The sequence below is a fragment of the Oculina patagonica genome, chromosome 14 (assembly GCF_052425735.1).
Source record: "Oculina patagonica isolate OP01 chromosome 14, crgOcupat, whole genome shotgun sequence".
NCBI classification, from domain to species: domain Eukaryota; kingdom Metazoa; phylum Cnidaria; class Anthozoa; order Scleractinia; family Oculinidae; genus Oculina; species Oculina patagonica.
The window spans coordinates 11,643,676-11,669,268 of record NC_135771.1 but is presented as its reverse complement, the minus strand read 5'-3'; the positions used below and the strand labels follow the sequence as shown (position 1 = coordinate 11,669,268).

The 25,593-nt window shown below is 36.6% G+C and overlaps 1 protein-coding gene across 5 annotated transcripts in view; it reads right to left on the bottom strand.

Annotated features, from left to right (window-relative positions):
- The window catches only part of LOC144637499 (3',5'-cyclic-AMP phosphodiesterase 4C-like), a 52,043-nt gene that overhangs the window by 14,187 nt on the left and 12,263 nt on the right, over nt 1-25,593 (bottom strand). For 3 of the 5 annotated variants that reach the window (XM_078496563.1, XM_078496562.1, XM_078496564.1), the window contains 3 exons: nt 18,422-18,591; nt 18,072-18,187; nt 3,157-3,345 (listed from right to left, as the gene is read on the bottom strand). In XM_078496563.1, coding sequence (XP_078352689.1) covers nt 3,157-3,345; nt 18,072-18,157 — 275 coding nt within the window. In that variant the 5' untranslated portion in view covers nt 18,158-18,187; nt 18,422-18,591. Of the gene's footprint in view, nt 1-3,156; nt 3,346-6,171; nt 6,419-18,071; nt 18,188-18,421; nt 18,740-25,593 lie in introns of those variants that run through there. The other 2 variants (XM_078496561.1, XM_078496565.1) reach the window with 2 other exon arrangements.

The window sequence follows — 25,593 nt, the reverse complement described above, 5'->3', positions numbered from 1 at the left end:
TTTCTAGAAAGCACGCTAAATGTGTGGCGTTAGAGTAGTTTTGATTATTTGAAGTTAAAAATAATGTCTTCAGTTGAGAAAATAAAGACAAAACGGGTTCAGATCCCGTGCATGGTTCTTAGCGCGTGACTATCTAGGGTCGTATTATTTATTTTCTTGTTTAAAAGTGTTAAGCGGGGCCTCCGCAGTGATATTCCAGTTAACTATGTTCGTTTCATTGTTACAAAGCAGCCGGCTCATTTTAAGAAAAACCAGCAATACACGTTCTCTCTAGCGCGAAACCAAATTCCCGGGCGGTTGAGATTAATGTTTAACAAGATCTACGATATCGTGAGGCTAGAAAATACTCCCATTTGTCGCTGAAATTCCCTAAGAAAACCAGAGGTAAATGACTTTTTGTCAAAATTATCTCGCTAGAATGTTTCTTGGCCACACAATTCACGAAAATGTGTAAATTTGAACGATTAACCACGGTTAACCATCAGTCTAGAAAGGATTAGGAATGTTCTTTGTTTACTGATGGTTAACTGTGGTTAACCGTGAATTTTCAAAAGGTAGACACCTTTTGGGCTTGCTGAAGGCTGTTTATAGTAGAAAAAGAGACAATGAAGACTTTCGTATCTTAAGTTAGCTTTTCATGTTTAAAGAAATGCTTAAAACAAGCGTCAATAAAACATGAAGTAACAACAATTGGAGCTGTCACGCGCACTTGTCACGCTTCATCCAACTGCGTTGGATATGTCACAAGGTATATTACATTGCATAAGCGCATTGTTACTTTGACATAACAGTTATTCGCCTAACGGTGAAATTTCTTTCATTATTCCATAAAATGGCATTTGGAAATGAAATGGGCAGTAAACACGGGTTTTATATTTCTTTGCTCGTCTCGAACGATGATTTGCGTGCGTGACCTCCTCGCAGTTTAATGTCTTCAGACACCTCTATGCTATATGCCAAAGGCTAGGAAACGTGTCATTAGTTCAACATAATTTCCTTCTTTTTCAACCATTTTCACATCAGAAATAAGCAGGTAAATGCAGGAGTTTCTTCATCAATTACAGCAGCGGTAAACATTTTGCCTCAATTTATTCCATTTTTGACCCTTTGATTGCGTTATCGTCAAATTCGTTAATGACCTCTAATTAGAAACCAATTAATACAGCATCAATGCCGATTGGACAATTGAAAACAACAGATGGTAGAAATAAATTTATGTCATAACCGATTAATCATTACGCGCTGTTCTTAAAATATATTCCGTTTTCCACCTCAGACAATCATTGACAAAAGTGTTGACACATTGTCAATTTACACCCTTTTTTATTGTTATATGGACCAATTTCATCCTTTTGCCCCACCTTTCCAACCCCCCTCCCCCCAATCAATGTTGTAGTTTGTTTCTAAGAGTCCTTTGCTACCATTTTACAACATTGGATGGGGGAGGGGGGTATTTTAGCAGAGATTCATGAAATTTATAAACTAGTGGTAAATTTGTCATAAAAACCGCAGAGCGAAGTCAATGTGTCAACTACTTTTGTCAAAGATTGTGGGTGGAGAGAGGTACTATGAGAATAAAGTATCTTGCCCAAGAACACAACACAGTGGCTCCGGCCAGGGCTCGAACCTGGACCGCTCAATCCAGAGTCCGACGCACTAACCATTAGGCCACTGCACCTCCCACAAAAAAGCGTTGAAGAAAGGACAATTTTATTTTTTTTCTTCTGATGTCACATCAGTATCCCATTAAAATTCGATCAAGCAAATAAAAAAATAGCTGACAAATGTACTTGTTAACAGATAATTATAACTTTTTACAATAGGCAGTGTTGTCAAATCTTTTTATGTGTAATGTTGCACTTTGATAAGCCAATGGGGCAATGCTTTTATCAGTATCACTGGATGAATATATTCAAATAAAATCTCACCTCAACATACACAAATATACAAAAAAAAATTGACAAAAGGAATCCATGAGAAGTTGTAAAATAAATGCTTTGGAAACACTCATAAGATTTAGAGAACTAACACTACCAGCAGCAATGGACAGGGATTTTCTTTCTAACAAAGCTTTTGCATGTACCAAAATGATTGTTTGAGTACTGTGGTGACAGTTTTTAACTTTTCTTTGGGATGACTCTTTACACCAAATATTATAAGCGGTATTACATCAAATATTATTAATGACAATAACTAGTATCTTTATTTGGTTAATAAGTGGATTATAACAAGAAAGGTTAGAACACAACACAAATTAATGCCACCCTACAGTGTAAGGTTTTCTTGGGAAGAGCTGAATCTGGCGGCTCTAAGGAATGGAGGCATACATTTGTATGTGTTAGTACGAATGTTAATTTGTCAACCAAACCCTTCAATTATCTGATCAAAGTTATTAGTTTCTATAGAAACTGTTGTGCTGTATCGGCAGGCAAGTAAAACACTTTGTTGATTATCAACTTTAAGTTGATCAAGGTAAATAAACTGCTGTAGCAAATTTTGAGCATTAGCTTTTCATTGGATGAAGGGCAATGAAGGGCTAATGCTTGAAATGTAAGCCTATTAAAAATTTGCTATGGCAGTTTATTTACCTTTGTTGACTTCCAGTTAAAAAATCAGCTCAGCCCTAGATCCTCCAATTATCGGTTTTCTCTTTTTGACTGAGTAAAGCATTCTGGAAAGTCTACCCAGTGTTTTAACCCATCCCACCAAAAGCTCATAGGCTAAATCTGGTTGTCTTGACTGTTGGCTTTACAACAGTGTTTACATTTAACATTGTTTACTACTGTTTATAGCGGAGTGCATTAATCATTGCTTATTGGAATTAACTTCTAAAATTAAATCATACTGTAAGTAGGACTGTGTAAAATTTCGGCACTGATTTTCAGTTTACAGTCAACTCTTGCCTTGTGGACACCCCGCTATTGCGGATACTCGCTTTTATGGACAAAATCTAGATCCCCGCGAAAAAGGTTTGACTGGCAATGACTTCCCATTACTGACTCTCGCTATCTATAACAAAATTAAATGATGCCCCGAGTGTGTCCGCTTCAACGAGAGTTGGCTGTAACATGTTTATTAAGTTGGTGCAAAAGGAGTACATTTCACTCTGCTGTTTACGTTATTTTTTCACTGCTTCTAATATTTGATTTCACTCACCCTTCGCTGAAAGAATGATGCCTTGACGTAACACATTTGGATGCCAGCTCAAATTCGCTGTCTGATTTGTAAAGGAATGACTCTCGTCGCTGTGTGGGAACTGGAAGGGTGAGCCTGTCTCCATCAGATCGCTCAACTGAGTCTTCACCCTGGGAAGAATACTTTGTTCGCTCACGCTTCCTTGGAAAGCTGTCACACACAAAATAAAATCATGACCATTATTATTGTTATCAGACAGTAGTTGTCCACAGTCATGTACATCATTTAATATTAAGTAAATAACAATACAGTGAAATTCTGATTTCCATCAAGCTATCAAGCCAAATGGGAGCTCCTACACACTGTAGTTGGCTTGATAATTTAGTTACTAAGAAAGCTGCACTGGTATCGCACAGTGGTCCCTGGAAATAGTGCAAGTCTGTGTCAATCAAGCCGTTGCTAAGAAAGACGTCACCCAAAGTTTATCTCATGGACGCCTGAATTTTTTTTCACACATTCTTTTTGCAACTGCATAAGTTCTGTTCATAAAAGTGATGATCTTTCAAGTGCTAAATAATTAGCAAAATACATCTAGAAGTTCATGGTAATTTACTTGCACTAAATTAGCTGAGGATGAAATTTACATCCATGAAACTCCTTTCTATAACTACACTGTCAAGTTAAATCACATGGAAGTTTAGCATTTTTTACACAAAATTAATATAAACAGCCTTAGATAATTTCACTGCAAAGAAGTGCCTTGAACACAAAAAAAACACCCTGTACTAATGTTTAAATGAAAAATTACAGCTAGCTTTTGCCTGTTAAATAATCTTTGCTAGGAAAATTTTTTTCAAACCAGTTTAATTTTTATTTTTCATTGTCTCATATTCATTATCATAATCTGAAAGGAAAAGAAATAAAAAACAAACTGGTTTGAAAAATTTTAAACCAAAGATAAATTAAAACCACAACATATAGATGTATGCAGTATTTTCTTAGTAGTAACATTTTTTATCTCCAGCAATTTTATAAATCTTGTTACAAATAACTTCTATAGCATCCTGTTCTAATCAGGGTTTAACAAGACGAAAAATAAACACATTCTGCATTCCTGTTCAATTTTTTTCCTGGTCTTAACCTTTTACAAAATACCAAGGTTTCAATAATAATTAAAATAATTTTAGCTGGATTTTTTTAGGTAAAAGGCAAAATTAACAGACGTGTACAGTAACTTGACAGTTTACTGTTGATGCCTTACAATAGGTGGAGTTGTCTAGACTAACTTAATATACGTTTGTACATGAACATAGGTAAAGCTGTCAACGGTGGTAGAAATTAGCAAAAGCTCATCGATCATGTGGAAATATAACTTGATGCAATGGTCAGATGCAATAGTCAAATGCAAATGTTTCTAAAACAGGATGTGAAAATGATGTTAAGGTTATAAAACATTACATCAGATGTCAAACATAAGATCTAAATTTATACTGAGGCTAGAAATCACCAAACCGGGCAACAGAATCAAGAACGTTTTGACTAAAATTTACAACATAATATAAAACACAAATCTACCTATTTTTTTTCTGATAATAAGCATAGATTGCATGTGTGTAATAATTTTCAACAAAAGTGTAAATTTGATCATGATGTAATGATAGAAAGTCCGAGCATTTCTCAATACATGTACTGAATGATGCAATAGACTTGTCAGTTCATTTCTGAGCAATATAAAAAAAATAGTCAGATTAAATCTACAGTAAATTATTGCTTGTACTGTAGATAAAATGCTTTCAAGATTAAATCATCCTGGCTTTGTAACATGCAGTCTTCATCAACCACTATACAAATTTCAAATGGTTTAAATTCTCTGAGTAGAAAGGTGTACAAATCGAAAATAAAATTACTGCAAGCATATATTAAATTGATATCTCTCTTCCCAGCAAGCAGAGTTTTGCCAAAACATTTTCAGAATACTCACACAGCGTTCACATGAAATGCTTTTCATGTTTTGGTATTGAATTTCAGACAATAGGCATAACCTCTACAAAATATGTCACTAAAGGTCCTCTGAGTGTTCATTTTCAGCAAACATTACTGTAAATCTTGTAGCACACTGAATAACATTGAAATGAAAACACTAGCACTGTGAAAGGAAGATATGTTTAAACTGGACAGTGAGCTTTCATTAACAAGAATCTAAGCACAGCAACCATGAATCTGCTGGCAAAATGCAAATGATTAAAACAGAAAACACTGGTTGAAGGCCATTGTCAAAGCAGTAGCAATTATTTTTCACTGTGTTCAGTGAAGTGTAACAAATAACACAGATCAAAACATTGCTACAGCTAAAGGAAAAGCATAAAAAAAATTGCCAAGGATCTTAAGTAGAGAGCCATGCTAGAATTCACTACAAGTGAAAAGAGGATCTAAGGTTTTATATATATATATAGTTTACATAATTATGCATATGTACAACATGAAATCTCCATGTCAGAGGCCTATCTTCACCATCCACAAGGATATTAAACATATATATAAGGCAGTCTGTTTCACAACTTAAGATCTGAGTAGTACTCAAAAAGGTTTACATCTTGTGGTTAGCCTAGATAGCTTCATATGTCACAAGGCAGCACTCAGAACAGATTCAATTTAACTGTTATAATTACACATCAACCTATTTCTGAAAAAATACTACAAATGTTTTACACATAGAATACTTTGATTTGACGATAAAACCGCCAATCTTGTGATGAAATGTTTCAGTAAATCAACAGAGGAATCAGGCCTAGCGAAATTATAACTCCACTGACAGCCACACACGATTTCCCTACATTGTCAGCCATGTTTTGTAAGGGAATAACAATCTAAACACACACACACAATTCGTTGAGGTTTCAAGGAAAATTTCTGTGCATTGGTCACTCTATTTCTGACTGAACAGGCACTTATTACAGATAAAATAATCCTCTAAATACAAAATAATCAAAAATGAAAGCAATGGTGGTATAAAAGCGGAAAAAAACTGATAAATACCATGATGAGGACTGCTTCTTTGAACTCACAGTTCCCATGTTTCTGTATTCTAGTATTAGCATTTGACCAGGTGGTTAAAGCGAATTTCACATCCATTCTCCTTTCTACAAGATTTTCCATTGAACATTTTGCTTCCACACTGCCCTGCTACAATTCCAGAAGAGATTGAGTCGAGTTATAACCTAGAAAATTCATTCTTCACCTATTTTTTCTGCTTGAATATTTTGCTTTCAGGATGATATTTCAGGCAGAGCTAGAGAGGATTCCATATATGGTAATGGCCTATTGTTTTATGCCAGCTGTATTTGAAGTCCAAGCCTCAAGTCTTGCATAAATTAAGTCGAATTATTATTATTATTATAATGCAAAAAATGTTTAATGGGCTAGCTTCCATCCAGAATGGACAAAATTCATGCAAAGTCTTTTATTGAACACAAAATTCTTAACAATGCAAAATTTTATTGATCAACTGAAAAGGAAAATTTGCATGGAAAAATACAATTATATAATTTATCCACATAAAAACAAGGAAAATTTGCTTTTTTTCAGGCCTGTTTAGCAGGCAAGGCACACTAGTCCAAAATAAAATTCAAAAGGACACTAAAACAAGCCACTGCTTTAAACTCATTTGCTCCCGTTGGGCCGAGGAGCTATCAATCAAGTTGTAACGTACATAAACCAAACAAAACTGTATACATAATTTATAACTTTCTGTCTCATAGGAACTGGTGAGTTTTGACTGGAATGCAAAAGTGTTGCCCTGCTTTTTTTGTACTACACACAGAAGGAATATCTGGGCAAAAATTACTTGGCAAATTCAGAGCTTTCAGAAGCAAAAAATGTCAACTGAAGTTAACACAAAAACTAGATGTAATTATAAACAAAGAAACCTTATTCAACATCTTGTTATGCAGACTGCAAAGGGTGATATGTAAATTTGACGTCCAAAGAGGGTGAATTGTTTACATTCAACAAAGTGCAAATTACTGACGAACATTGAAGATTGTAAGGCCTTACAATTATCAATAGGCCAGCCAATTAACGATTATTAACACTTCTGAAAAAAAGAAAACCGTGCCCTTGTTTAGCTCATGTCTGTTTTCCGATTTGTTAGCCATTTCTATAGTCACAAATGTGTCCTTACTTATCCAATTAATCTTTTTCCACTTGAAAAATAAGCTATCAATATTTCCACATTTGCCAGTAAAAAGCCCCATTAATTAACAACTGGTAGATTGATGAAGACCGGTCTAATCACAAAAGCTATTGTTTAGCATGCAGTTTGAATCCCCACGGGGGTCATATACAGATAGCATTTACAATGACAAAAGAGAAAAATCACTAATCTTGTATTCAGTATAAAAGAAGCAATGTGTGTGCCAGTTTCAATAAAATTAACCACACTTAAAAACAAAGATGAATCCAACAGAACTTCAGCACGTTACTTTTTTAACATTTGACATAAATTCAACTTAAGCTGTCGAGTACCCAGTATTGGGTGTATTAGAAAAAAAGAATCTTGCTTAATACGTTTGTGTAATGATTTATTGTGCCATTAGCTCAACAGCTCTGTTATTAGAAACCTATTTAAAGTACATGTAATATCAACAAGTAGTTTGCAAGTGATTAACACAACACTAAATTCCCAATGAAAATAAGTTTGCAAATTATACCCACTATAGGTAGATAAGACAAAAATATATCACATACATTGTACACGTAGTTTTTTACTTCAGGTTTAGAACCATCAATAATTTTGTACATGTGAAGATGTCAGGAGTTATATATATATATTTTTTTTGGCAGTTCTGGTTAATGCCAACCAATAAATATATATTAACTCTTATTTACAGAAAATTTGTGACTATTAAAAGTTAAAGTACTTAAAAAAATTAATGTTACAAAGCAAAGAAATCCATATAAACCAATTAAAAAAGAAACACTCTTTAACTCCTCCCTTAAATAATTGCCTCATTGGAAGCATATAAAAAAATATGTCAAACAATAATGACATTATAGTAAAATTAATCTTCCACGCACCCCCTCCCACCAAACAAAAAAATAATAATAATAATAATGCCTTTTTGGTTGGGAGATTAATAATTTCTAATATTACCAATATTAGAACACTTTTCACAACCAGAAAGATACTTGGTCAAAATACTCTTTTTATGACATCTACAACCCCTACCCCCCCCCCCCACCCAAAAATCCCTATTGATCTACATGATTATACAGCTGGATATAGTACAAAATAATAATAATAAGTAACCTAATAATAATAAGAAGATTTATATAACACCATATCCATGGCTCATGGCGCTTTACAGTCAAAATATTATTAGAAAGTGAAATTAACTTAAGAAATTTACATCAGTGATAAAAGGAAATACTAACAAATAAAGTAGCTGAGCTGTAAAAATGGAAATAAAAACTAAGAACTCATTAAAATCTTAAAATGAAACACCAACTCATTGACTAGCTTAACTAATTAAGTAAGTGACTAACTAACTGAACTATCCTAATTTACTGTTTAACTGACTAACTAAAAGTCTAATTATAAAATTTGTTAAAGAGATATGTCTTTATAAAGTCTTAAAGTCTAATGCGGAGACCGCTCTCTTATAAAGTTCAGGAGTGAGTTCCATAGGCTAGGTGCAACAAATTGAAGAATAATACAAGTCGTTTCTAAGTAACCTACACAGTCACTTAATGAGAGAAATCTGGGAATACTATTTTCGGAAAATCAACTCATTCTAGGCTGTTAACGAAATGTCAACAGCTTAATAAAAATGTTACCGATAAACAACATGGAAAATCGATGGAAAAGAAAAGTAAGTTTGTTTTCTAACCACTTCAGCTGTGTGTTGATAAAAACTTGTTGCTCAATGGGAGTTTAACAAATAGGCAGCTTTGTGGAGGAATGGAGATTCCATGTCAGCTCAAGTTTTGCTGCTCAAAAGAGGTGCAAATAAATCCTTTGAAAGAACAACTGACACACAATTTGTGACTAATGAATTAACGGCTGCTTAAGGGGCCAGACATTTTTACCAAAAGCAAGTGATCGACAGCAGCAGGTTTCAATATGTTAAATATCATTTACTCAATGCTTTTAGTGCTTTTTCTGACCCCAGCCTAGGCAATTTACACCCCTCAAAAGCAATTGCCTCGTAGATTAGCTGCACCCACGATTTTGAGCCCAAAATTTCAGCAAAAAAGTGCGGCTTATACACGAGTCTTTACGGTAATAAGGATTAATTGTTAAGGTATCAGTTTAGTATACCCAAAATTGACCATTTCAAAGAAAAACAATATAATTTGGTATTTTCAGGTAGATCTCCCTTAGCGACATCCCTAATTAAGACCTTTCATTAAAAAAATTACATTGAAAAAGATTGATTCTAAACAATTTATTGTCATTGATAGCTGTCAACGGGTTATCGCAATTAAATAAACTAATAAACATTAAAAGTTATGTGACATGGGCACAGCGATACATGCTCTATTTGGACAACATTAATTTTTTTACTTTAACCCTTTAAGACCCAAGGCGACTGGTCTGTTTTCCTTAATCAATATATATTACCGGGTAACTGGATGTCCATGTATGATACACCATTTGATGTGAAATTACCAGTAACATTATTATTGATAACACCCCTGATGCACCTGATTAAACAAAATGACCCTACAGAGTTTATTGTCTTTCCTTAACTTTCATGCACTGCATAAAAACCAAAATCTGCATCTTGATGGGGCTTTTTTTAGGTTTAAAATATCTTTTAAAAGTGTAGTTTTAGTAGGGTTAAGTCTGCATTTGAGCCCAGTGGCCCATCAGGCTAGAGCTTATCCTGGATTCCACAGCATAAAGCGAACTAGGAGTATTCCTACTCCCCCCTGGACAGGATGCTAGTCCATAGCAGGGTTACCCCAGCATTAAATTTGCTGGTACTCATTTATACACCTGGGTGGAGAGAGGCACAATGAGAGTAAAGCGTCTTTCCCAAGAACACAACGCAGTGAACCAGCCAGGGCTCGAACTCGGATTGGGAGTCAGCGCATTAACCATTGGGCCACCATGCCTTCTTACATTGGGCCTCCCCTTCCTCCTTTTTTTTGGATTTCTTTTAAAAGTTATTTTTAGTAGTTTTACTATTATTATTCTTCTTCAGGCTGACAGGTGCATTTAAAATGGCAGATTGTCGTTATCTTTATGCATCTCTTTATGCATGGTTCACTTTTTGTGGAGTACCTTGGAGTGATTTTCTGAATTAAAGATTTCTAAAGCGATTCACAGGACTCAAAATAATGCCTGGTCAACGGACAATGTCTGGTGAAGACGACAATTTGTCCAAACAAAGTTTCAGTTTGCCGGCCAGTCATTTTGACCAGTCATGTACATGACCTTTAAAATGATAAGGAATGACCAGAAAAATAGGCATAGTATAAAACATGGACTGGACTCTGGACTTTGGACTCTGGACTCTGGACTCAAAAAAACCTGGACTTGCAATGAAAAAAAAAATTAAAAACAAAAGGAATTAAATTAAATTATCCACACGATGATTTATGTGAAATACAGACCTGTGTTAAGGCTGATAATATTAAAGGCTGATTTTTGTTCTATCAAAACTCTATTTCTTCTAGTCTCTCTCTTTCTGCAGCCGTTTATAGGGATGTTACACAACGCTCTGAACGCTCCCCAAGAGGGGGAGCGTTGTGTGACATCCCAAAAAATGCTGCAAAGGAGACTGCGTTTCTGTCAAAGTATGCGCAGTGGTGGATGGTTTGTTGTAACAGAAAGAATGAATTGCTATTGTGTCTTTTCTTTTCTCTTTTTGAAGTGCCTACTGCCTGTATCTCTTCAGATGCTGTGTAAAGTGGAGTCTGTTCTCGGCCCGATGGCTGTTACTACTCTCGTATGGGTGTCAATAACATATGTATAACTAATTATCAAAACAACAGGGCTCTGAAACGTTCAGAGAGAAATCACGAATCTGTCATCTTTAATCAGTTCGATATATAGGTACTAGGTGAACTGTCACGGTTGCTAGAAACTGGTGCATGCAGCGTTGTTATGTTTCATAATTTTAGCGACATTTTGAGCTGACACTCAAGGGTTGCGTGCTGGTAAATATTGTAATCATAGGCAAGCTTATTGTTAGGTTTTTATAGCAATTAAAAATTGACGCAAATGTCGATACAATGTATGCTTGAAAATATCTGTCTATTTTGCGAATACTTAAAGCCGTTTCATTTATCTCCCGTGACAATTCACCTAGTATATGTCAAACTGATTAAAGATATCAAATGCGTGATATTTCTCTGAATGTTTCAAACAGGTAATTACAAATAATTGACAAAGTTTTAGCCACCTTAGTGGCATCCCTGCCTTTGATAAATAGTTATACACATGTTAATGACACCCATACGAGAGAAATACAGGTAGGCATCGGGCCGAGGACAAACTATACATTAAAAACAGCATCTGAAGAGATACAGGCAGTCGGCACTTCAAAAAGAGAAAAAAAGGACAAAATAGCAATTCATTCTTTTTGTCACAACATACCATCCACCTTTTCAAAAAGGGGATGTCACGCAACGCTCCTCCCCGAATAGGGGGAGGGGGGGGGGGGGGCGTTGCGTGACATCCCTAAAAACGGCTGCAGAAATAGAGACTTGCAGAAAATGGAGCCTTGATAGAAAGAAATAAGCCTTTGTCGAAAAATACAATTAGGCCGAGGTATTTTTTTTTTGACAGAATAAAAATACGCTCTGTATCAGAACGCCCTGATTACACCACACCCCTAAAAAAAAATTAACTCTTTTCTAAACAGAGGACTCTCTTTGGCTAAACGCCATGCCAAACACCTCAAGCAAGGCAACAGGCATTACTGTCTTTTAAAACTGGTCTGTATTTAACTTAATCCGTGACTCTGTGGCTAATTTTTATCTTTATTCTTATTTTTTTTTTCGTTGTTTTTAATTGTTTTGTAGTGGAGTCAATAGTTTTTTTTTGAGTCCATATTTTTTGAGTCCAGGTTTTTTTGAGTCCAGAGTCCAGAGTCCAGAGTCCAGTCCAGAGTCCAGTCCATGTTTTATACTATGCCAGAAAAATAAACAACATTTTTTATAACAATTTATCTTTAAGCGTTAACTAAAATTCTAACAATTTTTTGACTGACTTGTCACTAACAAGGGCATCAAGAAATGGTCTTTAAAAAAAATATGGCCAAAACAGTGAGGAAATAGATGGGGGAGTTTATGCCATGCAAACAAAGATGACCTAACAAACAGCAGAAATGATTGGTAGTTTTAAAGTGTTATTTTCAATATTTTGACCCGTCAGAAACAACACGTGACTGAGCTAAAATCTGTTTGGCCAGGCAACATGACCGGAAACTGTCTGAAAATAATTTTGAGCCCTTGTTTCAGGAGGGGTTTCCAGTGGTCAAGGAATTAGAAAGAATTTGGTACTCAATTTCCTCTGAGTGTGTTTTTTTCCTAGTGAAACTGACAACTATTAGAAGCATTGACAAAGATTTACATACAACAACACAAAGTAAACTACTCAACACAGGAATGTGTTTTGAACAAGCAAAAAACAAACAATGAATCTTATACTAACAAAAGTACAGGCATTAATCAAAGTAAGAACCACTTGTGCACAGGCAAAGCAGCATGTAGTAACTTCACATATCATGTACAATTGGACAAAATGCATATCACAACACACTTTGTATGCAATATTACTGAAAATGAAAAAATAACATTGAAATTGTATACAGCCATATAATGCATTAATTTTTTTGTATCACTAGTCTCCATTAGTGATTTAAGAAATGTCTAAAAATAAACCATTGCACACAATGTACTTGTACATGTATGAGTACTTTTCTGAATTGAACAAAAGTTCAGCAAATTTCTCAAATTATGCCCCCAACATTGTTTTGTTCTGTTTTGTTCTGTTTTTTTCTTGTAAACATACAAATTAGATTCTTGACTTCTCACCCCAGCAACATTGTAAGACTACAAGAACTTTTTTGCCTTCATTATTGCACAAATACATGCAAGATACATGCTGCAGCAATTTACTGTACTTTTTATTTCTGGTTAATTCTAGAAGGCAAGATTTTATCATTTTAGTATAAATAATTGATTAAATGATGATCTATAGGCTAATAAAATCTTTTAATTAAGTGCCATGCATATAGCTACGATGGAATTCTATTTTAAGCAGATTATGATAAACACATTCTTGTTGGTTCAAGTGCAAAGGTGTGCGGGGGAGGGGAAATTAAAGGTGTGTATGCTTTATTTGCAGCTCTCAGAGCCTGTACCCTTTTCAATTTGTAACTATTAATTGATTATTCATGCCCTAACCCCTAAATTGCTACATGTAGTTTGACAATCTTATTCTAAAATTTGTGTAGCTAAGCAGAATTGCCACACACTTAACCAATATATATACACTATATCTTACTTAAATTTAAATGCTACATATACCTTTCCTCTGGGGTATACAAGTAGTATAAAATTTAAAGTTCTTTAGACTTCTTGAGGATCATAACAATAAACACAGCAAAACAACAACGACAAAAAACATAAATCCCAGCAGGTTTTTGCAAAAAAAGGGTACCCCAAAGATAATTATTTTTAGACCAAACCATGGATTGAACAAAAAGGAGGATGCTTAAAGATGATTTCCAGTCCGTACTGCGCAGACTCAGGGTTTGTTTTCATTTTTGTTTTGAATTCGTTGAAACGTTACACTTCGGTTATAGCGTACATGAAGTTTTTTTGTTCGCCATTACGGATCGTTTTGTTCAAGAATTCACGATAAGCTAAAACGTCCGTTTGAAATACCGTCGAGCTTCTTTTACTCGTTATTATTGTTTTGCAAGAATATCTGGCGTTAATAATGAAGAAAGAGGTAAGTTTTGTCCCGGAATTTTTATTTTGGCTAGTAAACATTCTTCTGTTTGTGAGACTCACAAACATTGCAGGCGGAGATTGCGCAGTACGGACTGGAAATCATCTTTAAGAGTTTTGTTTGTTCTTTTGTTTGTTTGTTTGTTGTTCATGATTGAAAATATTATTTTTGGCTTGAAAACTGACACAACTGTTCCCTGCCTCAAAAACCATGGCCTAATATTAATCCCCCAGGATAAACAGATGCCTACTACAACAAATTATGACCTAATGCATACCTCCAGAAGCTGGATGTGATTTGGCATGCAGTACATACAGTTTTCTAAATGAATACAATTTTTTTTATTTGCTGTAAACTGTGATTGTGTGACAGACATCTAAATAACAATCACAAACAAGAGTTTATTGATGTGGATAAACCATGAAACAAAATAAGATTAATTTCTAGAGCACCCCTTCCCCCCCCCCCCCCCCCCCGCATCATCTCTTCTCCTCCCCTCTCCCTAAACAAGTCCCTGGGAATATAGCCTAACCGAAAGATCTATTAACAACCACCTCTCTACATTGGACAGGATTTTTCATCCCAACCGTGCGCAAGTCAATCCATAAATAAACGCCAGTTAACTCTTCCCTAAAGTAGCCATTGTAGAAAGATACAACTGTAATTTAATTGTTCAGATATATCCACAAACAGAAGGCAGCATGCAACGAAAGTCTTGTTTGATAGCCCTGGGCTAGTGAATCACTTGTCCAATGGCAAGCTAGATTAATAAATTTACTAGTTGGCAGATGAAAAAGACTGTATATTGATAGACTGTGAGCAGTGAGTCTCTCTTAAATTTGCTTAAAAATCTGTGGAACGAACATTATAGTAGCAAGCAATCAAGCAAGAAGTTCAGGCGGTGAGCAGCAAAGCCACGAGCTGCCGTAGCACCGTTGCCAGACAGAGCGAAAAAGATCTCTTTTTCACCCGGTCTGGCACCCACACTACTTGTTAACCATGGTCAAACGTCTCAGGCAGGTTTTCTTTCCAATTCGCCGTTTTTTGTCCAAATTGAAGTGATTACGAGCAAGGATAGATAAAAATAGTTGCCGAGTGAAAGCATAATCCCATTCCCTCAGGTAAACCAGTGTTTTCACTTTTTAAATGTTTCGCATCCGAACCAAAGGTGCTTTGACAAATGGCGCCGACATAGTCCGCATATCGCTATTTTCAAACACGTAGAACTTTTTTAGTAAAGCTCCAAAAAACTTAGTAAACCCTTAGGATACCGGTTATGTATCGAACTTTGAAAATTAAAACCTTATCTTTGCAGTACTTTTCTTATTTTTTGCATATTTCTGTCGTTTGACCGCGGTGGACACTACTTGTGACTTCGCCATTCCAACTTTGTACTCAATTGCTCGCTACGTTTGCGTTAGTTCCACAGATTTTGAAGCAAAAAGAGACTGTTCGCAGTCTAGTATATTGATGAAGGCCTCCAGGCTAGCAAACAATGGCTACAACTTGCCCAATTAAAAGGGCAACCTAGAATCTTTTTTTTACTCAAAGCAGGGGGTTATGGTTATCATCTTAATTTGTCTAAAAATTTTAATAAACTTTTAATACCGGTATTATAAAAATATATATTTGCCTACATGAATAACTTTTCTCTGTCAACACAGGTATCTTATTTTTAGATGGCTTGATAATGCTACACACTTGGGGCTTCTCATTGATGTCCAACTGGCTATTTTATTAATACTTAAATGGCATGCAATTTGTCGTCCTCTCTATATAATTACGTTTATTATTAGTAACAGTGCAGTTAAGTGGATGACCCTAGCCATAATAAACAGAGTCATTTTGTGGCTATCTGTTCCTTCGCAGACTAGTTTACAGCCAACATACAGGCAATTTATGTATCTTAGTTGTCAAAAAGTACCACACATAATCAGCAGATAGCATCAAATAATCCAAATTGCAAACAATAGTATCTTATACCAAAAGCTGTGTCATCTATTAAAGACACCAAACTTGGCATGTTCTTTAAGCTTATTTACACCCTCAAGGAAAATCAATCGAAAAACCTTAAGCTACATGTGTACGTTTGCCTGCTGTCTCAGTATTATTAAACGAGCACTCAACTGTGCGTACACAGACATCTATTAGACATACATTTGCTACTTTTATATTACTCTCAGCTGGTCTATTTTGCTCTCCAATAATTATGTGAATTGGAACAGAATTATTAACTACATAGAAAGAAACAAAAGTAACAAATTTTATCTCTTTTTCTGATTATTTCTGAAAGGATTCTTGAACAAAACCCAGTGATCAACTATAAAAAGAAAGGTGTACAAATTTTCCTGATCCAATATTTTTAATTTTTAATTCTTAATGACAGGTTCAAGGAATAAATTTGTACAATTCTGTTGTCAATTTCATTGGTGGCTGGCTATACAACAGTGAAAAATATTAAATATCTTATTAAATTAGAAAAGAATAACAGTGATCTTCAGTTTTTGAGTTAAAAATTATGATCCCACTGAAAAAAATACACCAAATAAATTTATTCTATGCTTAAATTTCAGGTGTGAAATAAATAATGACAGTGTGAAAACAAGGACAATTCGCCTCGAATTGCCATTATATTCCGAAAATTATAATATCTGTGGTTCTAACACTCTACCTCCGTTAAAATTAATAAGCACCAGAAAAGTTATTGTCAAAAACATTTTTTCGCCACTAAATCCCAATCAACAATAAATATTTAAACTTATAATCAGCTCTGCTCCACAAAAGCGGAACTTCTAAAATGCAGAAAATCGCGGGAATCTAATTATAAATATTCAAAAATATATTCAAATACATGGCCACAAAACAAAACTTTTGCTGCTCCGAATCGAAGCCGACAAAAAGTAGTAAATCAATTCCAGACACTTTTAAAATAAAAATGGATTTAAACGATCGCTCTTAAATAAAACTTTGATCAAAATGAATGTTTATGCCCCAAGTTTGATTCGTCGGCTGCAGCAAAATTTTTAAGCACCGCATAAATTAAGTTTCTATCAAGCAGTCAAAAATTATTCTCCATTGATCCTCACGTGAAAATTATTGACTGTTTTGACTATAGAAATCATAAAATTGTTTTATAAGAAGATTTCAACAAAGAAAAAGCGTGCCCTATACAAAAACTCTATGCCAAACTGAAGTAGCTAACAGTTCTAAGACAAACCATGAATTGAGAAATCTTTGACAGTTTTTACACCTGTGCTTTAGAAAACAAGTCCTGTCAAATGCATCCAATGTATATAATGACATTTCGGGATCAAGATTTTCAAGCGAAAAAACCGCAACGCGAAATCTTGATATTGTCAGAAGCGAAAGAAAAAACACGATCAATTTCGTCCGTGACAAATTGATCTCGCTCTCGAAAATTCGCCGCCTTTGAAATATTTTGAGCACTCGTCTGATCAACAGACTATAAAATAGCCTTTAGACAACGGCTCGAGGTCTTCCTGCCATGACGATTGATGAAATGAGATGCATGCCCGCTCTCCATGGAGAAAACAACATAACCGCGCGTAATTTTAATTTCACCGCGGTGAGCGAAAGTTCTTGTTCGTCCTTCCCGTTCGTGCTAGGTAACTGAACAACAAACTCGCAGATAATACAGCATGCAAAAACATGAAAACTATCTTTGACACTGTGTAAACAAGCCCACAGTTTGTCCATAAAGCTTGAGGCAATTATCCGATACGGCTTTGTGTAAAACACAGTGTAAAAAAAAACAGCTGCGACGAGTCAGCTCAGTAGTCAGAGCAATTCCGCCAAAAATTCGCTAGTTTAAAATGCACGAGAGTCGCACAGCTTTTGTATAACAATTACAAAGCCAAAATTATCAGTTTCCGCCCATTCTGAAGCCCCTTGTATACAAGTGCGGGAGGTTTGGTCAGATTAAAACAAAAAAAATTTTCACGCGTACCTCTCGCCTTCTGTGACTTCTTCGCCATCGTCGGTTGTCAACGAGATTTTGAGAGAAGACCTCTGCGCTTTCCATGTTTCCGACATGCTTACGTTCCTTAAAATCGTCCAGTTTAGCTGCAACACAGAAGGAAGAAAGACTGTTTACCAAGAGTATCAAGGGCCCCGGGATATATTCAGCATATTCAATACGCTTCCAGCTGGTTGTGTACAAACGGTCGACAAAGATTCTGCTGTCAGTTTAGCGCGCGCTGTCAGTTTATGCCTCGGGCATAGAGCTGTCTTTTAGTATAAAGCGATCTATTAAACTATCTGCCCCACTTATCTACAATCAAACAACGCTTAACCTACCGGACTGTAGCTCTGTATGGGATAAAACTTCGTCCCGGCAGCAAAAGAAACGGATCCACGTTTTTTACTCCCAGGAGAAATGGAAGGTGATCGAAGACTTGATCGGACCTTCTTGTTAGCGTTCCATGATGACCCACACTGAATGAATCTCAAACAAATTCCCAACGCTCCTAGGAACAAAATGTGAATCGCATCGTATAAATCAAAATGCGTAAATAGCTGTTCCAATGAAAGCCTTGCTACAGACAGCCAGAAGAGGAAGAATTTGGCAATCATTATGGCCGAATTTCCGGAGCACTTTTGCAAAGTCCTTTCGCGCTCTCTTGCTCTCTCGACTAATTTAGACAGCGATTTGATGCACGCATGACATCACTTGAGGCCAGAGGTGGCATTATGCATTAACATATGAATGGAGGTTGGAACGTGGTTAAAAACACAAGACAGCCGGCGTGTTTGTTAATTTCATTTTCTTCGCCCATTTAGAAAGAAAAGAACCGCAGGAAAAAATTAAACCATCGACACCTAACCTCGGATATCTTTTGATCTTGATAACCGAAAAAGAAAGATAGTCGTCTCGCGATGGGTCAAGAACTCATCATTTTAATTTTCATCCACTTCTCAAATTTCCGTAACAATGTTCGATTATGTAAATTTCGCATTTAAAGTCGTGCCGTATTGGAGCTTATCTCAACAGCAAGTACTGCATTGAAAATAAAAGTAAATAAGTTGAACTGTTTGTGTTTAGAGTATCAAAATCGACAGAAATCGTTTCTTCATTGATGTACTTTTTGCGCACAGAGAAAAGTGATATTGTATGGAATTGTCGCCTACTTATGCATAGAGTTTATTACGCCGCAAACTATAAACAACACTCTTAACCATAATAATTTCTGCCATTCAGCGAGGATTACAGCATTAAACCCATTGTGATGAAAAACATAGACATTAGCCAAAATGTAAATAAAACGATATGCAAAAACATGAAAGTGCGGTCTCAAAAATGGCAATTATTTTGTAAAAATTCTCCGAGCATGCACGCGCGGTCCGCTAATTTTACAAAATTATTTTTTTCCACTCCATGAAAATAAATATGCTGTCGTGTTTTTCGCAATTGGCATTATTTTCATACTATCAAATTAAGAGATCTTTCTGTATTGAGCTAAAACCTTATCGATCTCTTTCCGGTTTCGCTATATTTCGTCAGTTCCGTCCGCTTACTTTCATTCATTTTTTTTCTCAACTCTTTTAATACCAGTATAACTTTTGGATTTTTTCGTTTTGCGTCATTGTTTATAATTTACTTGTGTTACTTAATCTATGTAAGTGAAAACGGCTTGTTCTGTTTGTTCCTTTTTTGTTTTGGTTTTGGTTTTGTTTGTTTGTTTTTTTTGTTTGTTTTTTTTTTTACTCTTACACTATAGTTTCAATATGATAAATTTATACGTGAATGAAGGTATATTAAGAAACGACTGCGAAACTATTTATACGAGGTATGCACTGCCGACTTCAACAAGTTTGAGAAACTGTCCGCGAATTAAAACGCAAAAATTAGTTAATAAAAAAAACGAGCTACTTGGCAATAAATGAAGATTTTCTTTCTCTCCTAAAATAATTAAACAGTGGTTTTAAATGTGTGTGTTGTCATTTCGCGAGGCAAGGAGACTTTTTTCCTCATATCTGCAGATAGTTGGAAAATAGTAACTAATGATTTTAAAAGTATTTTAAAAACCATTCGTGAGGCCTCTAAAATTGGACCTCACTCCATCTAGTGTGCCTGTTTCAACTGACCAAAATATGATATTAAAAGAATTTCAAAATTACAGGCTTCACTTATTTGGAAAGAACTTTACAACTGTAAAGGATTTTTCTCATCCGCTAAACTGAAGGATTGAGAGAAAGAACTCACCGGCCAGAATTTTTACTGCATTCAGCTCCGGGTCTCGATTCGATCGTGTTTGAGATCGTGTTTTAGTGACAACACAGCGAAAGGCGAAAACAAGCTAATTTGAAAATTAATGGCTTGATATTGCTTCAAGCGGTTCGTGTTAGCACGTACTTGGAAACACAAATGACAGTTTCGAAATAATTAGGTCAGATATCAAAGTTCAACGACCATCAAATCGCAATTGACGTTGCGCTATCTGAGGAATGCGACAGCGGGTCAAGTTGAATGCTTTGCTGAGAACCCTCTCAAAACCACAATTTCTCCGGGTCTTTGTTTTTTCCTCTCAGTCAAGCCAACAAGTTCTGCACTAAAGACTATTGGATGCATAACTCTTAATTCAAAACTGATTCCAAAACAGTTTTTCTTTAGTTAGCAAGTGTTGCATACAACGATCGGTTACAACAATTAGACTACGAGCCCAAATTTTCCATGAGCGAATAGTCAACGAGGCGCAGCCGAGGATAGTAGTCGTCTGTGGAATTTTTTTTTTAAAACAAGCGGGTCTACAGGCAAAAAAAAACACCAAATTCACTGCATTTAGTGGGTTTCTTGTCTGGTTTTGTTTTGTTTGTTAAAACTTCGGCTTTCAAGACTTTCATCCAAAAAGGTAAAAAATAATTCAAGATGCTCGTTTTTGAATGGACGCGCGGAAAAAAATTTAGTGGTGAACAATAAAAACGATAGGGTGTTTTTGCCTCCGAACTATATCGGTCTGATAGTTGCCCCTTAGAAATTTGATGTTCTTAAAACTAGCATATTTGCCCTCGAAGCTTCGCTTCTCGGGCTAATATTTGTTTTAAGAACGTCATATTTCCGCGGGGCAACTATCAGCCGATAGTTCCTCGACAGAAACACTCTACGTTTAAGGTGGCGAATCAGTTCTCTGCTTAAATGCGCGGACACCTTCTGCTTAAGACAGACACCTCCATAAGACGGACACTCTGAGTAGCAACGAAAAAAGTCCCATCTGTTTTTCAGTCATTTTCCACATTTGTAACCAAAAAATCCCTATAAGACTGCAGACACCTCTCTAACTGACGGAAAACAATCGGCAACACTTTGAAATCATTAACGGACACTTGAGAAGTGTCTTTTATCATGTTTTATTACGCGCGAAATACTTCCAGCCTTCGTATCGACCTAAAGCAAAGTTAGTCAGCGACCCAAGGATGCGTGTATACCAGAGCTTACTAACCAAAAACACGTCACCTTTCTGCCTCACGTGTATGGACACTAAAGAGGTACCGTTTTCTACTAACAGTTTTAAAGTTTGCGTAGAAGCTCTCAATTTTTAGCTTTTTAACAATGGCAAATATGGTCCATTTTATTATTTTGAAAAAGTCTTGTTGCAGTTAGCACAGGATTTTGCATTGATGCAAAGGTTTAAGCTATTATTATCACAGAATTACTGGTGTCGTGTTACCTTTAAAAAACGACTCTAAACTACAAGGCGGACACCTCTCTAAGACGGACTTTAGCTGTTTTAAAAAAAATAAAAAAAAAAAAAAAAAAAAAAAAAAACTTTCGGAGAGTTGAGAGAGTTGAACCCTTACTGTGTTAGTCCCTTAAATATAAAACAATGGGAGAACCAATCAAATTCGTGGATTTCCAGTAGAACACGGATGAGTTTCTACTAAAGTAGAATATGGTGTGTCTCTCGTGAGCAAATTGTGAACACTCCTGAGGTCACATTTGATTCCATGGTGTTTGTGAAAATAACGATGAGAAAGGAAAACGATCGCCATGATTAGGTAACAGAGAAATTTAGCAAGTAGCAAACTAAAACTGGCTAATACAACTGAAATCCAAGTCATTTAACTTCAAATACAGTTTATAGAAAGTAACCAAAAAAACCCAACGGACACCTCGGGACCGGCTGCCGTCCGTCCTTAGAGAGGTTTCCGCTCTGTAGAGAGTCGAGGTAACATGACACCAGTAATTTTGAAATAAAAACGTAAACCTTTGCACAATGCAACAAACCTTTGGTAACTGCAACAAGACTAAAATAATAAAAGAACCGTATTTGCTTTTTAAAGCAAAATTGAGACCTTCTACAAACTGTAATACTGTAAGTAGAGAACGACCTCTTTAGTGTCCATTTACGTAAGCAATGAAGCCGGTAATCCGTTAAAGCGTCATTGTTTGTGGTATACACGTATCCCCCTTAAAGTACTGACTAACTTTGCGAAGTTTGTAAGTATTTTCACTAAAGAAGCACGATAAAAAAAAACACTTCTCAAGCGTCGGTTTATGATTTTATTAAAGTGTCCGTTGTCCGTCTTAGAGAGGTGTCCGTCTTATGGTAACCTGAGATCATGCCCTCCCTCCCTACATCAGTATCACTTAGGGAGTTCTTTTTTCCCTCTCCCTTTCGAAAAAAAAAAGGAATGCCTGAGCGGAGGTTAGTCTTATAGGGAGTTTGGTTACAGTAAAATGACTTAAAAACGGCAGGGACCGTCACTTGGTGTCCGTCTTATGGAGGTGTCCGTTAAGAAAGAGTCTACTGTAATGTTTTCTCTTTCCATCTTAAACATTGTCCCGGCAGTATGAAAATTCCACTAAGAATTGCGTGAAGGGCATACAGTAACCAAATAGTTGGTCGCAGAAATATCGTTGAATCTTGAAATCTCATTCCAAAAATGAGAAGAACAGGGCCAAATTTGGGTAGCTGTACCGTTAAACCTTTTTTAAAACACACTATGTTGAAAATTGCACGAGTGGAAGAATTTTTCGAATCCGTAAAATTTTCTTTAAGAGAGTATACGTTTACGTGGCTAGGCAACAAAATTTGAATCCCAAGCATTTGAAAATGTCCCATGTACTTCCTGGTTATTCATTAGGACAATATATGGCGCTCAATTTCTGAATTGCACGGCGTGTCCGCCCCCGAAGGGCGCGCATTCATTGCGGGCAGTAATTTCAACGAGTGTCCACTATCCGCGACCGCCGGGCAATAGTCGGCGTGCAATGACGTTGCACAATTATCTGCCAATTCCTCCTCTCCTCTGGATGTCTGATCTTTAACCCAATCACGACGATTTATTTGTTTCTAAATCTGTTTTCGGCTCAACTTTTCTAAGCGCTAAAATGTTACTCATTCATTTCGGCCGGTTACTTATCGAACTTCCATCGCCATTTTGCTAGCAGCGTGTGGCGAAGTCTCCTGAAATGTTGCGCGCTATTTACAAATTTCAACCAAAACAACCACCTAGGTGTAGTCTGCAGCACAGGGAGCGAGAGCGAACGGCTAGCGCGAAACACGAGATGGGAGTCCGTGTCTACCAACTCGCGCTCTGCTTTCGGCCTTTTTAAATACCACGCTTATCAGTTGAGTATGCAACGAGGGAAGTTTCGCGCCCGAACTTTACTGTTAAAACTCTACTGTTGTCAGGGGCGACAGCGCTTGTTCCCATTAGACACATCTCGTGCAATTCAGCAGTTTGTTACACTTTTCAGGGATTCGCAGGAACAGGACTGCTCACGTCAATAGCACGAGACGTTTCCAATGGAAACTAGCTCTGTCGCCCCTGACAACAGCAGAGTGTTAATGGTAAAACTTGGGCACGAAACTTCCCTTGTTGCATACTCAACTGATAAGCGTTGTATCTTCGCTAAATCGTCTGTCTTGTAGACTACTACTTGCCTCGCTCGCGAATAATATATCAGCGGTTTTGCTTCGTGCTACAAATTGAGAAGAGTGTGATTTTATGAATTTTGCAGCCAAGACGAAACTTTGCGCAGCTACTGAGTAATTTTGACCTTCTGCGTGTAGCTTCTCGTTTCGGTATAGATTTTCATTTGCTTGTAAGGGTGACAGTGGGGAGAACGTGCTGCCTTTTTAATTACATCTGCAAATGGTTAGACGTTCTAGTCTTCTCGGATAAGGACGATAAACCGTAGGTCCCGTCTCCTGCTTCTTCAGTGTTATAGTTAGCAGGGGACGTTAAAGAACCCACACTCTCATCGTAAATAAGAGTAGGGCATGTAATTCCCGGTGTTGTGGTCTGTTCTATTCTATGGGTTGGGTGGTGGGGTGAGATCATACACATGGACGGATAGCGGCTGCCAAAGGCGTCTGATATGCTGATGTCCGGTCTCACTCCATAAATTCTAATTGTGAAGCGCATTGAGCTTTGTAAATGCGCTATATAAGCACCTATATCATTCATTCATTCATTCATTCATTCCACCTACGTCAAAAGTCTAAAAAAATGTTTCAGAAAATTTTGCAGAATGACTTAATTACTTTAAAAAGTCACTAACTGAAAAGCTATTGAAAAGCAAATATGCCCAAAGAGGGGGGAATTCCCCTATTATAATGAGGGCGGTGCTTGTCGTACGTTTTAAGGCGTAAAATATTGTGGATTGGTACAGCTTTAAGGGTCCTAAAACTTAAACTGATGACCGCTGCTAGTGCTGCTAGTATTGTTGCGGTACCTTTTAGAGGCCTTTTAGGTTATCGATCTGAAAAATGGCGGGCGAAACTACGCTTATCAGTTGAGTATGCAACGAGGGAGGTTTCCCGCTCAAGTTTTACCGTAAAACTCTGCTGTTATCAGGGGTGACAGAGCTAGTTTCCATTGGAAATGTCTAGTGCTATTGACGTCAGCAGTCCCTTCGCGAGAAAGTTGACTCACTGAAAAGTGCGACAGACTGCCGCTGACGCTAATAGCACAAGACGTTTCCAATTGCAATGGAAAAAAAATTGCAATGAAAACTAGCTCTGTCGCTCCTGACAACAGCAGAGTGTAAACGGTAAAACTTGGGCGGGAAACCTCCCTCGTTGCATACCCAACTGATAAGCGTAGTAACGCATTTGTTACTACCATCCAGCCATCAAATTGCCAATGCCAATAAATTTTTTATTTTAGAATTTGCACCTTTTAGGGGTGAAAATTAAATTGGGCCACACTTTTAGGGGTGTTTTCAGCGCAACAGTGTGGCTCATTGAGCGGAAATGGAAGGACAATTCTGACTTTTAAACTGCTAAATAAACAACAACTGTTAAGGTTTTGAATGACGTAAATATTATCAGTTTACTGGCGCTCTTTTTCCGCCCCGCGCGTCCCCAGTAAAACGCTCACTAATAGCTTGCTGCGTATACTATCTTGAACTGAATTTTATCTTGTCTGAATTTTTGCGCGCAAGTAAAACCAATCAGGCTACACGGGTTCGATCTCTAAACCGATTTCAATACTGATTGCCGATGAAGGTGAGTGGCCATCAG